This window comes from Carcharodon carcharias, chromosome 10 (assembly GCF_017639515.1).
Source record: "Carcharodon carcharias isolate sCarCar2 chromosome 10, sCarCar2.pri, whole genome shotgun sequence".
NCBI classification, from domain to species: domain Eukaryota; kingdom Metazoa; phylum Chordata; class Chondrichthyes; order Lamniformes; family Lamnidae; genus Carcharodon; species Carcharodon carcharias.
The window spans coordinates 67,208,853-67,228,895 of record NC_054476.1 but is presented as its reverse complement, the minus strand read 5'-3'; the positions used below and the strand labels follow the sequence as shown (position 1 = coordinate 67,228,895).

Here is a 20,043-nt window from a genome sequence, read left to right as displayed (position 1 = left end):
GGCCTCCACTCGCTGAATCTTGAGCTGGTGTGAGACCACCACAAACGCATCCTGCAAGTGTTCGCATGATTCCCAGGGAATGTCCATGACTCCTACATTCTCAGTAGGTCTCAGATCCCTTCACCTCCCAGGATCCACAGAGGCTACAGGGATGGCTCCTCCAGGACAAGGGCCACTCACAGAGAAGGTGGCTGTTGACACCCGTGTGACAGCTTCAGAGTGCAGCAAAGAGAAGGTACAATGAGGCTCATGCTGCAGCTTGCACTTTGGTGGATAAGGTTCCAGTGCCTGGATCGGTCTGGTGGAGCCCTGCAATATAGTTCTTTTTTATTCGTTCATGGGATGTGGGCATCACAGGCTAGGCTAGCATTTATCACCCTACCCTTGTTCAAATGGCATTTCTTAAGAGCCAACCACATTGCTGTGGGCCTGGAGTCACATGTCAGCCAGACCAGGTAAGGACAGCAGATTTCCTTCCCTAAAGGACATTAGTGAACCAGATGGGTTTTTACAACAACCGACAATGGTTTCATGGTCATCATTAGACTTTGAATTTCATATTTTTATTGGATTCAAATTCCATCATCTGCCATGGTGGGATTTGAACCCGGGTCCCCAGAGCTTTACCTTGGTCTCTGGATTACCAGTCCAGTGACAATGCCACTACGTCACCACCTCCCTGAAGAGGGAGGTCCACAGAGGGTGACAGGCGTCCTCATCACCTGCTGCACCCTTCACAACCAGGCGCTGCAACGGGGAGAGGAGCTGCTGGTGGAGGAGGAGATGCAGCTCTCCTCCGATGAGCGCATTAATGGGGATGAGGATGAGGAAATCCTCGAAGATGAGGATGACAGCAATGAGGCTATTGCGTTGTTCAGACAAGGGTGGTGCATTTAGGAGGCCCTCATAGCTTCTAGATTCATGGAGGATGATGACAACATGCAGTGAGGACACTCCATAGATCCTTACATTGCATCTGTGAATGTTTGATTCCAGTCTGGCTTATGGCAGCACACCTACCCTCTGTGATAAGGCTCCTGTCATGGAGACACAGCAAATGCCCATAGACCCAACATTCAGGAAGATGATGATGACGTGCAGTGGGGACACTCCATGGATCCGCACATAGCTTATGTGAACGTCTGACTCCTGTCCGGCTGATGGCACCCCACTTGCACTCTGTGAACAGGGTCATGTCATGAAGGTGCAACGGGGAAACTTTAACCTCTCCTGATCCTATGGCATCCTTCGTGAGCTGAACCCTTCAGAACCAACTGTCACCGGACACAGATGCTGATGAGATGGGGGCCAGCCGCACCTCAAAAAGGTGCTGCGAGCACAGAGAGAGAATGATGGAACTCTGTGCTGCTGGCCCAGGGCATTCTAGCAGCAATGACAAGCAGGCATGACAGATGTGTCTAGTAACTGTGAAGCTGCACTATCAATGTGCTGGGAAGTTTGCAGAAAGAACAGGGTGAGGCCCTGTACTGAGACACCTGCCTTTATCTCGTGCAGGAACCACACTTTCACTACAGACTGACAAGAACACTGCTCATCATAGCACGGAACATAGACAGGGTGACGTTGTGGATCAGATAGATTGAGACTCCAAGGCTACTCTAGAGCTAGGTCCCACCAAGATGTGTGTCTTTGCATTGGTGGATGGTGTGGGTGAGCGTTGTGAAAGGGCTTCAATTAGGGCATCATCAGATTCTTCTTCTGAGGTGTCTTTGGGGCCTGAGTCGAGGACCACCGAGGTGGTGGACTCCTTTGGCTGCTTCTCACATGTGCCTGCAAAAGCAAGGAAAGATTATTAGTGCATGGCAGTGGCCCGTGAAACAGGGAAACTGACTCACAGGATGCTTGTCTGATGGATCCTCACTTGGTGAGCACCGCAGACCTCACTGTCAGCACAAGAACAGTCCAGATCGTCAATGGCCAGCTGGATGGCTCTGCTTTCAAAATCTGTGAGGACCTTGAAGTCAGGCATTCCTCCACCTGTCTGCGACCTCTCCCTTTTGTTGTGTGCCAGCTTGTCCTGCATGAAGATAGTTAGAGAGAGGGTAAGCAGAACACCTGCCAGGCCAGATGAGAAGGATGCCTGGCATGTGTGCGTAGTGAGTGATGCCATGGACAGGATGAGGACAGGATCCACAGGGCAGATGAAGTTGAGTGTGAGAGAGTGAATGGTGATGTCCCTTGAACTGGCGGTGAGTGATATCCCTGTGGATATGTGATGGGTTTGAGAGTGAGAGAGTTGAGAGTGATGAGAAGAGTGACTTACCCTGGTGGAATGAAGGAAATTATTCATCCTCTTTCGGGACTGGGCGGCTTTCCTCTTTTGCAGGGCCTTGGCACTGACCACCGCCTGCCATGCTGGATTGGTGACCACGTTTACTGGTCTTTGCCCGGAGCAGGAGTAGAGGACTTCGTGGCAGGCCTCCACTCCAGTAGATGCTTGAGGGAGGCATCGCTAAATTTGGGGGCAGCATGTTTCCTGTCTTTGGCAGCCATCAGTTTCCAGCAGCTTCCTATCCCTTGAAGAGTGCTAGCTCTGTGCAGGGGTGCCCAGCTTACTGAAGGCCTGAGGTGACAGTGGGGTGGGCAAATCAGAAGCCACACTGCCAGCGACCTGGCCTGTTTCCTGGGAATGCATCATTAATGAGGTGGGACACGCCAGGAAGGCGACGATACAGCGTGAAATGCCATCAGTGCGGCCAGCAGGTAAAACATCCTTTTTCCCAACCACTACCACACATAAGGGGTAGAATCATTCCAGATTTGCACTATTTCATGAAGTGGAAGTGTAAATTGTGGCAGGTATGGAAACGGTGTTAGTTTGTCAAGGAAATTAATGTCAAAAGATGTACCTGATTCACACTTAGGAACTGTGGTAAAATGGACTACCATGTACCTTTAACAGAATGCAAGTGGACTAACCATGTGACAGTACTGACCAATGTACAGCTTGGGCTACTGATTAACTAAGTCTAGAGTTGGAGGCGGTTGTGGGAGCACGCAGGATTTAGTGCTCTGCCTTCTGTTGCAATAAATAATCACAGTTTGTTCTTATGTTGGTGTCTCTCCATCATTCGGCTTTTAATTCCAGAACTTTATTGAATTTAAATTTCACCATCTGTGGTGGGATTCGTACCGGGTCCCCAGAGCATTACCCTGGGTCTCTGGAATATCAGTCCAGAGACAATGCCGCTATGCCACCGCGAGCATCAACTAACAAGGGTATATGAAGGTGTGCAATTTGAGTTTACTCGACTAATGAACTCATAGACTCAAGACATAAAAGGAAACATGTCAGTCTTTCTGTGAAACTGATGTACGACGCTAAGCCTGTGCTGACAATGATGGAAGTGCTCACAGGGTTATTCCTTTCATGGATCCCACAAAGGAGCCTGCAGCAGGACGTGAATGTTCTCATGCTGCTAGCAGTAAAATGTAACAAACTTAGGAAGTAAATATATTTCCCCAATATCCTGGCCTTACATATCTTCTCTGTCTTTTCCACCCACTGTTTCCCTGCTATTTGTAATTGTAATTCCAAAAAAAATCAAAATTACAATTGCAGTAAATCAGTAAACACTTTAGTTTACATTAGGGTCTCAATGCTTGTTTCACCCATGAGGTAGGATGGTCAGGTAAGAGTCTTTGGCTGGGATTTTTCATGCCCGCTGGCATTGGGCGTGGTCGGTAGCATGAGCTGACAATATGGTGCGATCGGTTTCACAACGTCATGAAACCAGTTCGTGATCATCCGCTCAGCCTGCCAATGGTGGAGAACGCATTTTCTGCCATTGGATTTCGGAAACCTCATTGTAATACATCAGCATATCATTATTAGGCCTGCCCGTTGGAATTGTCTCCCCCAACAGGATCGTCTGCCCATGTCGGTGGGAAAACACGCCAACAGGTTTCACAACAGTACTAAGCAATATGCACTGGCAGGCTGCACGATACACTGGCAGGCTGCACAATGCACTGGCAGGCTGCACGATGCACTGGCAGGCTGCACGATGCACTGGCAGGCTGCACGATGCACTGGCAGGCTGCACAATGCACTGGCAGGCTGCACAATGCACTGGCAGGCTGCACAATGCACTGGCAGGCTGCACTTTGCTCAGGACTTTAAGGTTTGTTTCCCTACCTTGCTTCAGTCAGCACTCGCAGTCATCAGCGCCAGGCTTCACAGGCAGCACCACATCACTTAAGAGCACTCACAGCTGGTCTCTACCTACCAGATCAGTCATGTGTGGGAGGCTTTTCAATGGCTGCAGGGCTAGGGCTTGTTTGGTGAAGGGGGAGCAGTGGCCTCAGGCAAGGGAAGAGGCTGCAGGATAAGAGCTGTACTGGGGAAGGAGGTTATCCCCGAGTGTGTGTTGGAGGGAGGCATGTGTTGATCTATGCAAGTGGCTTCCTTATCAATTTATTAGCAGCTACTAGAATCGCTCATTAATAAGGACTTCTACTTCTATTGAGATTGCTAGCTTGCTCTCTTGTTAAGCCAGCCTCTACTCACATTCCTCTCCCTTTCTGGACTGCTACTATATGATCGCCCTCCCATGTGACCAGAACCCCATTCGCAAGTCCGTGAATCTTTTCTAGGGTCACAACCACTTTCTGGTCCACTGTCAGAACTCATATTGCGCTTCCTGGATTTCCACATCTTTACCTCAGTTTGCCAATCGATGGATCTTGTCTCCTGTCCTTCATCCTGCACATTTAGCCAATGTTTGTATATACCAGTGGCCTTTCCTGCTTTCCGCTATGATGGTGGCATCCCTCCACACACTGGTCCTTTCTGGCATGTATGTTACCTTTGTTCTTACTTTGGGTAATTGCTCTTTTGGATGAATAGTGTTGTCCTGTACCTCAGTTTTACTTTGTTCATAATCAGTCAATCCTGTATCTGCCGTCATCTGCTCCTCATAACTACGCAGTGTATGTGTATGTGAAGTGTATGGTGTCTCCTCGCATTCTATGTCCTGTTCAGAGCCTGTAAAGGTATAGTCAGTGCCAATTAACCGTGAAGAATATACCCTAACAGTTTGATGACTGTGTTGCACAATTACTACTTTCCCATCACTCCCTATAACACTGCCAGGTGCTTTCCACTCTTTCTGGCTTTCCCTTTCATAAAATACCATGTCAGTTTGTCTAAACTGTATTCCTGATGGTCTTATGCACTGACATAGGGCCCACTGAATTTTCTCCAAAACCTCAGCTTTAATGAAAGCTTTTCTGCCCGCATGCAAAGCGTTCAGATGGCTAAAAAATAAAAATGAATATTGAAAAAAGGGGATAAAAAAGGGGTGAGAATGGAGGAGAGAGTTCATGGTCTGAAGTTGTTGAACTCAATGTTAAGTCTGGAAGGCTGTAAAGTGCCTAATCAGAAGATGAGGTGCTGTTCCTCCAGTTTGCGTTGAGCTTCACTGGAACATTGCAGCAGGCCAAGGATGGACATGTGGGCATGAAGGCAGGGTGGCATGTTGAAATGGCAAGCGACAGGAAGGTCTGGGTCGTGCTTGCGGACAGACCGAAGGTGTTCCACAAAGCGGTCATCCAGTCTGCGTTTGGTCTCTCCAATTTAGAGGAGACCACATTGGGAGCAGCAGTGGGGGTTGGGGGGTGGGCAGGGGGATGGTGTTGAAGGGAAAATGTGTTTGGTGGCGGCATCATACTGGAGTTGGCAGGTGATCCTTTGAATGTGGAGGCTAATGGGGTGAAAAGTGAGGACCGGGGGTACCCTATCATGCTTCTGGGAGGGAGAGGAAGATGTGAGGGCAGAGGCAGGGTAGATGGGCCGGACACGGTTGATGGCCCTGTCAACCACAGTGGGGGGGTGGGGAGGGGGTGCGGGGAATCCTTGGTTAAGGAAGAAGGAAGACATGTCAGAAGTGCCATTTTGGAAAGTGGCATCATCGGAACAGATGCGATGGAGGCCTGCTGCATTGTTCCAGTGAAGCTCAATGCAAACTGGAGGAATAGCACCTCATCTTCTGATTAGGCATTTTATAGCCTTCCAGACTTAACATTGAGTTCAACAACTTCAGGCTGTGAACTCTCGCCTCCATCCTCACCCCCTTTTTATCCCCTTTTTTCAATATTCATTTTTATTTTTTAAACTTTTATTTTTTATCCACTTATTCTTATTTTTATTTATTTTCATATTTATTCATTGTTTTATCCCCACCTTTTATCCTATTTTCAATCTTTTTTCCCACCACCATCCCCTCCCACAGCCCCACCCCCACAAGGGCCATTTGTGACTTGTTCATGTTCTTTCCAGAGTGTTTACTCTTGTCTGGCTATTATCACATTCTGCTTTCTTACCTTAATGCCCCCGTCAGCATCTCCTTTGGCCAGTACCACTACCATTTATGCCCCTCTGTCTCCCCCCACCCCCACCTTATACAGCATAAATGTCATGACATTTTTACTTCTCTTTAGCTCTGGACAAGAGTCATACGGACTCAAAACTTTAACTCCGTTTTTTTCTCTACACACTTTCTCAGATTCAATAGGTCAAAAGTATGGACAAAGTCAGCTTTTGTAGGGATGGGAGCCTCTCGTGTCAATGATAATATCCCCTTTGTGCTGTGAAACTGGATCTCATGGCAAGAAAGCAGGATTACTGACACTGCCCAAATATGTGATTGCTGAACCTTATTGCGTGCATCGCATCTGGAACCTCCCTGAATGGCAGGAGGTAAAGAGAGAAAAGGAACTGAGAGCTTTTTTCAAAACATGCCATTAACTTTTAGTAGAACTGCTTTAACTAGATTATTATTGCAAAGGAAATGATTACTTTTGAAACATTTCCACAGCTGCAAAAGTCCTTCACGGACACACGTAGGAAACTTACATTCCTTTTTAGACACTGGTCTTGATGCATAATAGAGATGGCCAAGAACGTTTCAATATCAATCATTTGGCCATGGTCATTGCAATCTCTTTCCACAAAAAATGCTAAGTATTTTTAAAATCACTTCTTCTGCAATGTATCTCCATCATTCGCATTCCTGATGTGGAGTACGGAATGATCTTTGAGGAAGTTAGAACCAGTGAAGGATAAGTATACTTTCAGGGTAATGGAGGTCCAGAATTTCTGTTGATTTTGTCAGTTATTAGTGGGACGGGACATGCCCATATTATCCTGTCACTAACCCATAAGAACTTAATAAAAGCAAGAGTAGGCCATTCAGCCCCTCAAGCCTGCTCTGCCAGTCAATAAGATCACGGCTGATCTGATGTGGCCTCCACTTTTCTTTCCTGCCTCTCCCCCATAACCCTTGATTTCCTTGGCAATCAGAAATCTGTCTAACCCAGCCTTGAATAATATTCAATAACCCAGCCTCTGCTGCTTGCTGCGGAGAAAATTCCAAACACTAACAACCCTCTGAGAGAAGAAATTTCTCCTCATCTCCATCTTAAATGGGAGACCCCTTATTTTGAAACTGTGCCCCGGTTCGTAATCCTCCATGAGAAGAAATAATTTCACAGCATCTACCCTGTCAAGTCTTATCGAAACATATAAGAATCATATATGTTTCAATAAGATCACCTCTTATTCCTCCAAACTCCAATGAGTATAGAGCCAACCTTCTCAACCTCTCCTCATAAGCCAACCCCTTCATCTCAGGAATCAGCCTAGTGAACCTTCTCTGAACTGCTTCCAATGCAAGTATGTCCTTAAGCAAAGTGACCAAAATTGCACGCAATATAAAAACAAAAAAACTGCGGATGCTGGAAATCCAAAACAAAAACAGAATTACCTGGAAAAACTCAGCAGGTCTGGCAGCATCGGCGGAGAAGAAAAGAGTTGACGTTTCGAGTCCTCATGACCCTTCGACAGAACTTGAGTTCGAGTCCAAGAAAGAGTTGAAATATAAGATGGTTTAAGGTGTGTGTGTGGGGGGCGGAGAGATAGAGAGACAGAGAGGTTGGGGGGGGGTGGGGGTGTGGTTGTAGGGACAAACAAGCAGTGATAGAAGCAGATCATCAAAAGATGTCAACGACAATAGTACAATAGAACACATAGGTGTTAAAGTTAAAGTTGGTGATATTATCTAAACGAATGTGCTAATTAAGAATGGATGGTAGGGCACTCAAGGTATAGCTCTAGTGGGGATTTTTTTTTATATAACGGAAATAGGTGGGAAAAGGAAAATTTTTATAATTTATTGGAAGGAAAAAAAAGGGAAGGGGGAAACAGAAAGGGGGTGAGGATGGGGGAGGGAGCTCACGACCTAAAGTTGTTGAACTCAATATTCAGTCCGGAAGGCTGTAAAGTCCCTAGTCGGAAGATGAGGTGTTGTTCCTCCAGTTTGCGTTGGGCTTCACTGGAACAATGCAGCAAGCCAAGGACAGACATGTGGGCAAGAGAGCAGGGTGGAGTGTTAAAATGGCAAGTGACAGGGAGGTTTGGGTCATTCTTGCGGACAGACCGCAGGTGTTCTGCAAAGCGCTCGCCCAGTTTACGTTTGGTCTCTCCAATGTAGAGGAGACCACATTGGGAGCAACGAATGCAGTAGACTAAGTTGGGGGAAATGCAAGTGAAATGCTGCTTCACTTGAAAGGAGTGTTTGGGTCCTTGGACGGTGAGGAGAGAGGAAGTGAAGGGGCAGGTGTTGCATCTTTTGCGTGGGCATGGGGTGGTGCCATAGGAGGGGGTTGAGGAGTAGGGGGTGATGGAGGAGTGGACCAGGGTGTCCCGGAGGGAGCGATCCCTACGGAATGCCGATAAGGGGGGTGAAGGGAAGATGTGTTTGGTGGTGGCATCATGCTGGAGTTGGCGGAAATGGCGGAGGATGATCCTTTGAATGCGGAGGCTGGTGGGGTGATAAGTGAGGACAAGGGGGACCCTATCATGTTTCTGGGAAGGAGGAGAAGGCGTGAGGGCGGATGCGCGGGAGATGGGCCAGACACGGTTGAGGGCCCTGTCAACGACCGTGGGTGGAAAACCTTGGTTAAGGAAGAAGGAGGACATGTCAGAGGAACTGTTTTTGAATGTAGCATCATCGGAACAGATGCGACGGCCGCTTCATGCTCTCATCGGGACTTGGAAAAATTTATTAATTTTGCTTCCAATCTCCACCCCTCCATCATTTTCACGTGGTCCATCTCTGACACTTCCCTTCCCTTCCTTGACCTCTCTGTCTCAATCTCTGGTGATAGACTGTCCACCAATATCCATTACAAACCCACCGACTCCCACAGCTATCTCGACTACAGCTCCTCACACCCCGCTTCCTGTAAGGACTCCATCCCATTCTCTCAGTTCCTTCGCCTCCGTCGCATCTGTTCCGATGATGCTACATTCAAAAACAGTTCCTCTGACATGTCCTCCTTCTTCCTTAACCGAGGTTTTCCACCCACGGTCGTTGACAGGGCCCTCAACCGTGTCCGGCCCATCTCCCGCGCATCCGCCCTCACGCCTTCTCCTCCCTCCCAGAAACATGATAGGGTCCCCCTTGTCCTCACTTATCACCCCACCAGCCTCCGCATTCAAAGGATCATCCTCCGCCATTTCCGCCAACTCCAGCATGATGCCACCACTAAACACATCTTCCCTTCACCCCCCTTATCGGCATTCCGTAGGGATCGCTCCCTCCGGGACACCCTGGTCCACTCCTCCATCACCCCCTACTCCTCAACCCCCTCCTATGGCACCACCCCATGCCCACGCAAAAGATGCAACACCTGCCCCTTCACTTCCTCTCTCCTCACCGTCCAAGGACCCAAACACTCCTTTCAAGTGAAGCAGCATTTCACTTGCATTTTTGGCAGTTGAATATTAGGAATGCTCACTATAAAGTAAAAGCTAGAATCACCCCCGCCCCAACGATGGATTAATAGGCCATGCCGACATCTCATTAGACCAGCGTGTTTCACAACCATACAAAAGTGACGTGCACCTGGCGAACTGCACTTTGTTCATGACTTCGAGGTTTGTTTGCCTATCTTGGTAATTCTGTTTTTGTTTTGCACGCAATACTCTAGGTGTGACCTCACTGATGCCCTGTACAGTTGTAGCAAGACTTCCTTATTTTTGTACTGTATCCCCCTTACAATAAAAACCAATATTCTGTTGCCTTATTAATAGCTGTACCTGTATGCTGACTTTGCAAATCATTTACAAGGACATCCAGGTCCCACTGTACCATAGCATTCTGCAGTCTCTCTCCATACAATACTGTTTTTCTATTCTTCCTGCCAAAGTAGACAACCTCACATTTATCCACATTATGCTCAATCTGCCAATTTTTTGCCCACTCTCTTAACTTATCTATATCCCTTTGCAGACTCTTTGTATTCTCCTCACAATTTGCTTTCCTACCTATCCTCATACCAATATGATGGCAATAGTCAATCTCTTCATCCATGTCATTAATATACATTATAAATAGTTGAAGCCCCAGCACTAGTCCCTTGGGCACTCCACTAGTTACAATTTGCCAACCTGAAAATAACGCATTTTTCTTGACTCTCTGCTTTCTGTTAGTTAGCCAGTCCACTATCCATGCTTATATATCCCCCACAATACCATATGCTCTTATCTTGTGCAGTAATGATTTACGTGTTGCCTTATCGAATGCTTTTTGGAAATCCAAATATGTTACATTTACTGGTTCCCTTTATCAACACTTTTTTACACCCTAAAAGAACTCTAATAAATTTGTCAAACACTTCCACAAAACCATGTTGACTCTGCCCAATTGTATTGATTTTCTAAATGTCCTACATTTTAATAATGGATTCTAGAATTTTTCCAATGACAGATATTAGGCTAATTGTCCTATGGTATCCTGCTTCCTGTCTCCCTCCTGTCTTGAACAGAGGTGTAAAATTTGCGGTTTACCAATCTACTGGGCCCCTTCCAGGACCTAGGGAATTTTGGAAGATTACAACCAGTGCATCCAGTATCTCTGCAGCCACTTCTTTTAAGTTGCTAGGATGCAGGCCACCAGGTCCAGGGGACTTGTGAGCCTTTAGTCACATAGCATTATTATTATGTTTTCTCTAGTTATAGCAGTTGTTCTAAGCTGCTCCCTCTCTTTTGCCTCTTGATTTTCTACAATTCTTGGGATGCTTTTTGCGTCTTCTGATGTGAAGACGGATACAAAATACTTGTTCAAAGCCTTTGAAATTTCTCCATTTCCCATTATTAATTCCCCAGTCTCACCCTCTAAGGGACCAATGCTCACTTTAGCTACGTTTTTCCTTTTTATATACTTGTAGAAGCTTTTACAGCCTGGTTTTATATTTCTTGCTAGTTTTCTCTCCTACTCCAATTTCTCCATCTTTATTAATTTTTTAGTCATCCCTTGCTGGTTTCTACAACTTTCCCAATCTACTTCCTTACCATTAATCTTCACAGCATTGTATGGCTTTTCTTTCAATTTGATACCATCCTTAGCTTCTTTAGTTAGCCACAGATGGCACATCCTTCTGATACAGTCTTTCTTCCTCAATGGAATATACCTTGTTGAGAATTATGAAATATCTCCCTTAAATGTCTGCCACTGCATTTCCACTGTCTTACCTTTTGAACTATTTTCCCAGTTCACTTTAGCCAACTCTGTCTTCACACCCTTGTAATTGCCTATACTTAAGTTTAAAACACTAGTTATGGACTCACATTTCTCATGCTCAAACTGAATGTGAAATTCTATCATATTATGATCATTCTTGCCTAGACAATCCTTTACTATGCTGTCCTTCATTAATCCTGTCTCAATACACATTACCGAGTCCAAAATAACCCATTCCTTGGTAGGTTCCTGAAATGACTCGACAGAGTGACAGGTTTCAACAAGAAACAGATAAACTTTATTACAGAGAGCTTTTCAGGTGTTACATGCTCGATCATGAAGCCCACCCCCCTGATTGCCCATGCTTAGGGCTTATTGTTCGGAACCTCCCAGAACATCATGTGACCCCTGTTAGACAGGAGAGGTTATACCTTCAGCTACTACATTTCCTCCCCCTTTAGTTTTTTTTTATAATTTCTATTTACAGGGAGACATTTGAATATCCAACAAGATATACATGTATGCAACTTCAGATGATTAAAGATCAATTTTCTGAGGTGCTCTCCTTATACAGCTAGAGTGGCATAGCTCTACCATTTGAGGTTCCTCAACAGGATCTGGAACTGCAGCACAAGACACATAATTATAAAGTGGTAGTTGTAGGTTTGGCAACTCTAAAGAGGCATCGGGCATGACTATTCTAGGTCGATTGGTCACCTCAGGAATTGATGGTTCAAAGTTAATCATAAGCAGAAAAGTTTGTTGTTGGAAAGTCTCTCCAGCATGAATATGATCTGTGTGCTTACGAACGATTCTATCTTCCACTTGTACTTGGAAAGATACTAGACCAGTCTCTAAGACAATGGTTCCAGGAACCCAACAAGGTCTACTTCTGAAATTTCTTACAAATATTGTGTCGCCTACACTGAATGTGTGAGCTTTGCTGTGTACATCATGGTTCAATTTTTGATTACTCTGCTTCCACTCTACTTTCCCCTCTAAATTTGGAAACACCAGACTTAACCATAGGCAGCATTTCATCAATAATTCAGATGGTGTTGAACCCATAGTCGAATGTGGCATTGTACAATAACTGAGAAGAAAGCGGGAAAGTTGAGATTCCAGATACCTTCTGATAACCTTTTCATACCAGGCATGAGAGTTTGTACAGCTCTCTCGGCTAAACCATTCAATGAGGGATGGTAAGGTGCTGTTTTAATATGTCTGATTCCGATCAGGTTCATGAATTGATGAAACCCTGTGCTGGTAAAGGCTGTACCATTATCAGAAATGATGATTTCAGGTAGGCCATGTATGCTAAAACAGTGACGGAGCTTCTCGATAGTTACGCTTGATGTTGGCAATTTGACTGCATATACACCCATCCATTTAGAATATGCATCTACAATCAACAAAAACATGGTATCTAAGAATGGACCTACATAATCGATATGTAGTCTAACCCAAGATCAGCCAGGGAACTCCCACGGATGCAGGGGTGCTGAAACAGGCAAATCTTGTGACTGACAATAGAGACAGTACTTGACTATGCTTTTAGTATCACTATCAATGCCTGGCTACCAGTCATAACATCCTGCAAGCATTTTCATCTTCGATATGCCTGGATGCGCATTGTGAAGCTCTGTTAAGAGTGGTTCTTTACTTTGCAATGGGATGATAACTCTTGACCCCCACAACAAAATTCCACCTTGACAGCTTAACTCTGTGTTTCTGGCCTGGAATGGTCTCAAATCTTCAGATACAGGCGAATTTGACCATCCTTGCAAAACAAAGTCTCTGACTTTCGACAATATTGGATCCCTGTTCATCCAATTTCCAAATTGCTTCGCACACACAGGTGAAGAATCCAAGAAATTCAGTAATAACACAACTGCTTGTGGAACAGGAGCACTTACAATGCTATCTGGTAACGGGAGACAACTGAGTGCATCTGCATTTGCACTGTGTAAGCCAGGATAGTACATAAAAGTATACTCATACACAGGTAATATCAAAGCCTAACATTGTATTTTTGCTGATGTTATTGGCAGAATGGCTTTATCCTCACCGAATAAACCCATTAATGGTTTATGGTCTGACACAATGATGGAATGTTGTCCATGTAGGTACTTGTGGAATTTCCTCACTCCGAATATCACCGATAAACCTTCCTTTTCTAGCTTATCAGCTGTGGAGAGGGTTCTCAAGACATAGCCATTAGGCCTTTCTGAGCCATTTTCCATTCTATGTGATAACACAGCTCCTACACTATAAGAAGAGGCTCACATGTTAATACCAACTTTTTCAATGTGTTGTATTACCAATAAATATGATGAATTCAACAGTTTCTTTACTTTCCCAAAGGCTAATTCCTGTTGTGAATTCCATGAACAACAGTGATTCTTTTTTAACAACAAGTGTAATGGTGCCAACACAGTGGATAACTTATGCAAGACGTGGCTATAGTAGTTGATCATACCCAGGAAGGACTTGAGTTCAGTTACATTGGATGGTGAGGGTGCATCTTTTATTGCCCAAAACTTCTCTTCTACCAGGTGCAAACCCATAGCATCCAGCCTGTGATCCAGGTAAGTAACTTCTGGCATTTGAAATGTTCATTTTTCTTTCTTTAAAGGTACGCTGGCTTCCATGAACCTCCTTAGCACTTCCTCCAGGTTGGCTAGTTGACCCTGTGATCAGAACATCATCCAGTTATACTACCACTCAGCAAAGTCCTTGCAAAAGACTCTCCACTGTTCTTTGGAAGATTGCGCATGCAGACGATACTCCAAAGGGTAGGTGAGTATACTGACAGAGACCCTTGTAAGTGTTAATAGTCACATATTCTCTCGACGTGCTATCCAGTTCTAATTGTTGATAGGCGTGACTCATATCCAATTTTGTATAGGACTTGCCTCCAGCCAGCTTTGCATAAAAGTTGTCTATCCTTGGAATGGTAATTGTCTAATTTTGCTGACTTATTTATACTTCCCACAAATGTGTATGGTTTGGAAAGGCTTAACCACTGGGACTATGGGTGCTGCCCATTCTAAGAATTGGAAGGTTGGATGATGCCCAGCTTTTCTAACCTGAACAGTTCTGAATCCACCTTCTCCTTCAATGCATAAGGCACAGGTCTGGCCTTAAAGAAACGGGGTGTTACCTGAGGATCCACATGTATCTTGGCCTGCATGTCTTTTGACAACCCTAATTCATCCCAAAATACCCTGTTGTATTTCCTTAGCAGTTCAGGAACTCCTCCTGTTTTCACGTGAAATATCTCAGACCAGTCAAGCTTGATCTTCTGTAACTAGTCTCGGCCTAAAAGACCGGGTCCTTCTCCTTTCACTATTACCACAGACAGCTGGGCTGCCTGTTGCCTGTAAGACACTGATACTGGGGCAATGCCCTTTACCTGAATAGATTCTCCAGTGTATGTCTTTAGTTTAGTGGTTGTCCACTCCAGGTTTGTTGGCTGTATACCTTCAGTAAGGTTTTTGAAAGTATGTTCTTCCACCACTGTAGTTTAGACTCATGTATCCACCTGCATTATTAGTGGCTTCTCATTAACTTGGATTGTGACAGTGATAGGTTTGGTTTTTACAGTGGTTATATTACTCAGGGAATAAATGTTGGTGTCGGCAGCTTCAGGTTCTGCTGTATTCTTTCATTCAATCAGGTTAGTTTGCTGCTTTACAGGCTGTTTCAACTTTGCCCTGCATTGCTTTATTAGGTGACTGTTCCTATGGCAGTAATGGTATTCTGCCTCCTTGAATGTGCCCAGTCCGTGGTGTCCAGTCCATGGTGACCTCCACATCTGTAACAGCTTACTGTTGGAGTCGCTGCTGAAGTGTTTCTACTAGGCTTTTTCATGTTACTAACAGCAGACATTGCGTTTCGCTTCGATGCTGTGGATCTGGTTTTCGTGCCACGCTTGTCGGTAGGTTCCTGCCCCACATGAAGAACGGTACCACGGTGTGTGTGTTACAAAACCTGCGAGTCTCTCACAGCAATTTCCGTGGCGAGGAAGATTTCTAGGACACACTTAAAGTTGATGTCGACCTCAGCAAGTAAATGGCCCTGTATGGCGTCGTTCTGAACTCCACAAACTAGTCAGTCCCGCAGCATATCATTTAATGTGTCCTCAAAGTTGCAGTGTTCTGTCAACTGCTTAAGGTTCACTACATAGATTGCGATGGACACTCCCAGGGCCCTAACTCTGGAATTAAATTTAAAGCGTTGCATTATTACAGATGGCTTCGGCTGGAAATGTATTTTCACGAGGTCCACTAATTCATTGTAGGACTTAGAATTGGGCACACTTGGGGCCGTCAGGTTGCGAATGAGATTGTATGTCCTACTGTCACATACACCTCAAAGGGATGGCTGTCTGCTTTTCCTCCACGGTAATTCTGTTCGCTACAAAATAAAATCTGAGGCGCGCCAAATACTGGCTCCAGTCTTCCATAGTCGCATCATAAGGATCAATTCTGCCGAAGAGTGTCATGATAGGTGAATGGTCTTTTCTTTTTCTTAAGATTTGATGCACTCATGGTAACATGGCAAGGTGCAGCATCAGAGATATTTTACCCTTGTCGCCAAATGTAATGACTCGACCGAGTGGACAGGTTTCAACAAGAAACAGATAATTACAGAGAGTCTTTTAGGTACTACATGCATGATCAGAACTCTCATCAGGAAGCCCCACTCCCCGGATTGCCCGTGCTTAGGGCTCATTTGTCGGAATCCCCCAGAACATCACATGGCCCCTGATAGCCAGCAGGAAAGGTTATACCTTCAGTTACTAAAGTTCCAGAATGTATTGTTCTGAGAAACTGTCCTGAATATACTCTATGAACTCATCTTGCAGGCTACCATTGCCAATTTGATCTGTCCAATTGATGTGAAGATTAAAGTCACCAATGATTATTGCAGTACCTTTCTTGCAAGTCCCCATTATTTCTTGATGCATACTCTGTCCTACAGTGTAGCTACTGTTAGGGGGCCTATAAACTACTCTCACAAGTGATTCATTCCTTTGCTATTTCTTACCTCCATCCAAACTGATTCTACATCTTAATTTTTTAAGCCAAGCTAATTGCTCACTTTTGCAGTGATCTCATCCTTTATTAGCAGAGCAACCCCACCTCCTTTTTCTTTCCACCTATCTTTTCGAAATGTCAAATGCCCTTGAATATTCATGTCCCGGCCTTGGCCACATTGCAACTATGTCTCTATTGGTTATCATATCCTACTGATTTCTGCCAATTTCTGCTATCAATTCATCCAACTTGTTACGAATGCTGGGAACATTTAGATAAAGAGCCTTTAATCCTGTCTTTGTAACATTTTGCCTACTATGACCTTATTTGCTGGTGCACAGTTATGTTTGTATGCCCTTGTCTTTTCCTGCCACATTCTGGTTATCATTGCCCATATCAATACCCTGCACTATTACCTTATTCTTTCTCTTTAACTTGTCTTTAAGTCCCCTCATGTAAACTCTCCCTCCCCCTTGCCCTCCACTTCACTATTTAGTTTATAGCCCTCTCTATAGTCTTAGTAATAAGATTCATCAGTATGTGGTCCCACAGGTGAAGGCCATCCAACGGCTCCCTCTTCCGACAGCTCAGTGCCGCATGAATCAAAACACATTTCTCCCACATCAATCTTTGAGCCACACATTCAACACTCTGATTTTATTTACCCGATGCCAATTTGCTTGTGGCTCAGGTCGTAATCCAGAGATTATTACCTTTGTTGTTCCGCTTTTTAATTTAACCCCTAGCTGCTCATCCTCCTTTAGCAGAATGTCTTTCTTAGTCCTAGCAATGTCGTTGGTACCCACATGGACCACGACAAATGGATTCTTCCCCTCTCACTCCAAGTTCCTCTCCAGCCTCAAGGAAATATCTTTAATTTTGGCATCAGGTAGGCAACACAGTCTTCAGGATGCATGCTGTCAGCTACAAGAGAACTGTATCTATCCCGCTGATTATACTTCCCCTAATACAACTACATTCCTTTTAACTCCCCTCATTTGACTGGCCTTCTGCATCACAATGCCTTGGTCAGTTGCTCTTGTCCATGCAAGATGCCAGAACTTCGAACCCACAAGTACAAGCACTGAGGCTCCTCCAGTGCTACCTTCTGGATCCCCATATTCACCTCATGCACAGTTACGTCCTGCTATCCCTGGCCGCAGACCAAATTCGAAGTACCTAGCCTAAGGGGTGTGACTCCTTCCTGGAACAAAGTCCCCAGGTAACTTTCCCCCTCCCTGATGCATCACAATGTCCAAAGTTCAGACTCCAGCTCATCAACCCGGGGCGGAAGTCCCTTAAGCTTTAGACAGTTCCTGCAGATGTGGTTGATGTGCATCACATAGGTGTCCACCATTACCCACATGCTACAGCTGCAATATCTCCTGTTCCAAACTAAAATACATGACCATTATCAAAGGTACCATAATAGCCAAGCCTTTGTAATAATACAGCAATCAATTCTCTTTTCATTGCTTAGCAATTGCAATGGTCGTTGGTATCAGTTTACCTGTCAGATTTGGTAGTTTAGGGTGGCAATGCAATCACCAGGATTACAGAATAGCTGCCAGTGAATTCAATGCTAATTATCCAACATCTCAGTAAGTTAATGAACTTCCCTGTGTGGTACTGAAGCCCCAGGTTCTGAGTGAGCTAATCACATTGGAAGCAGTGAAAAGGGCAGCACAAAATAACAGGAACAGAGAGGGGAACCATCTGATTACTGAGGCATTCCAGCCTTTCATTAACTTACCAGGGTGCTGCTGGCTTTCTGGTATCTTGTCCGAGTGGCTATTCTTCCCTCATGAACGTGGTCATCCTTTCCATGGATTTTACTAACCTCTCTGGCTGAGGTCAAATACAGCAGTCCCACCACTGCTCCCACTGAATCAACTCATACAGCACAGCAAGAGGCTACTCAGCATATTGTGCCTGTGCCAGCTCTTTAAGAGGAGCTATCCAATTACTCTCGTTTCCCTGGTCTCTCTACATGGCCTTGTAAATGTCCTCATTTTAAGTGCTTATCTCATGCCCTTTTGAAATTTACGACTGAAGCTGCCTCCTCCAACCTTTCAGGCAGCACATTCCAGATCATAACAACTTGCTATGCAAAAAAATGTTTCCTCATGCCGCCTCTGGTTCTTTTGTCAATCACCTTAAATCTATCCTCTGGTTACTGACTCTCCTGCCAGTGGAAACAGTTTCTCCTTACTTATTCTATCATAACCTTTCACCAGGAAGAGTATTCTTAGACCAGACACAACACTTCCCTAGTCTGGGTGGCTAAGTAGTACATTAACAAGTGAGTTTTTAAAGGATACCCTTTAGGAATCTTGTACAAACTCTTTCCTAAGTCAGCCTTCTACCTTTGCAGCTGACTCCGTTGCTTGTCTCAATCATGGTGAAGCCAATAGGACACACACGAGAGATTTCCTCACAGCCACCGTGGTTACAGCTCATGTCGCAGCCATACTCCCCGCAGCGACCAGAAACTCCTAAGAAGGAAACAAAGACTTGCATTGACATAGCATCTTTCACAATTTTTAAGAAGTCCCAAAGCATTTTACCTGCAATAAAGTGCTCTTGAAGTATAGTCATTGTTGTAATACAGACAACATGGTGGTCAATTACATTCATCATATGGAAACCTTAAACCAAATTGACCAAAGTTACTGAATGGTGCCAAATGAAAATATTACTCCAAAAATAATATAGTGGCTTTTACATTAACACAAATAAGATACAATGTAAATTGAACATCATTTAACAAGCAAATGATACTTCAAGTAAAAAGGTGAATTTCACTTTAAATGGTTGATACAACAAAGATACATCTTAAGCAACCACAAGCATTTGTATTACTCCTTGCACAAATGTGGCACTAAATAGCTATGCAGTTCCACAATATACTGCTCTTTATTCACACAGGGTAGGTCAGGAGTCCTATTTGACAACACGCTGTTATGAACCCCCTCTCCCTCAGGTCACGACAGTCCTAATGGTATGGCTTTCTAGAGCTCCTTTTCAACCAAACAACCAATAACACCCCAGTTCACAGTTTGGCCACTTCTGGAAAAACACCCTGTTCTTTAGTGTCTCCAAGCTATTCACATATCTTTCCAACTTTCCAGTTCTTAAACCTTTTTAGCCAGCTTACACAGTACCTCCAAGAAGTTCTATCTCCTTTTTGGCCAAACAAAAAAACTGACCTCGTTCTGAGGGTTATATGCTGTTTCTACTCACATGAATTTTCTATCTTCCTCTTTCTGTCTCTATCTGCTTTCTCTTCTTGTCTTCATCTGTGTGATGACCACCTTTTCCCTCCAGCTCCCCTGCTTGTCGGTCTCCTTTTGTATCTGCCAGCTACATGGTACTGCTTCTAGGTCAAGGGTCGCGAGCTCACATGGACTCGTATTTGTTATCATCCAAGAAAATTATAATTGATCCATTTTCAA

General features: G+C 44.7%; 1 protein-coding gene across 1 annotated transcript in view; it reads right to left on the bottom strand.

Annotated features, from left to right (window-relative positions):
* The window catches only part of LOC121282841 (von Willebrand factor C and EGF domain-containing protein-like), a 159,605-nt gene that overhangs the window by 43,354 nt on the left and 96,208 nt on the right, over positions 1-20,043 (bottom strand). The window contains exon 7 of the mRNA XM_041196654.1: positions 18,955-19,083. Within this exon, the coding sequence (XP_041052588.1) occupies positions 18,955-19,083 (129 nt within the window). The remainder of the gene's footprint in view (positions 1-18,954; positions 19,084-20,043) is intronic.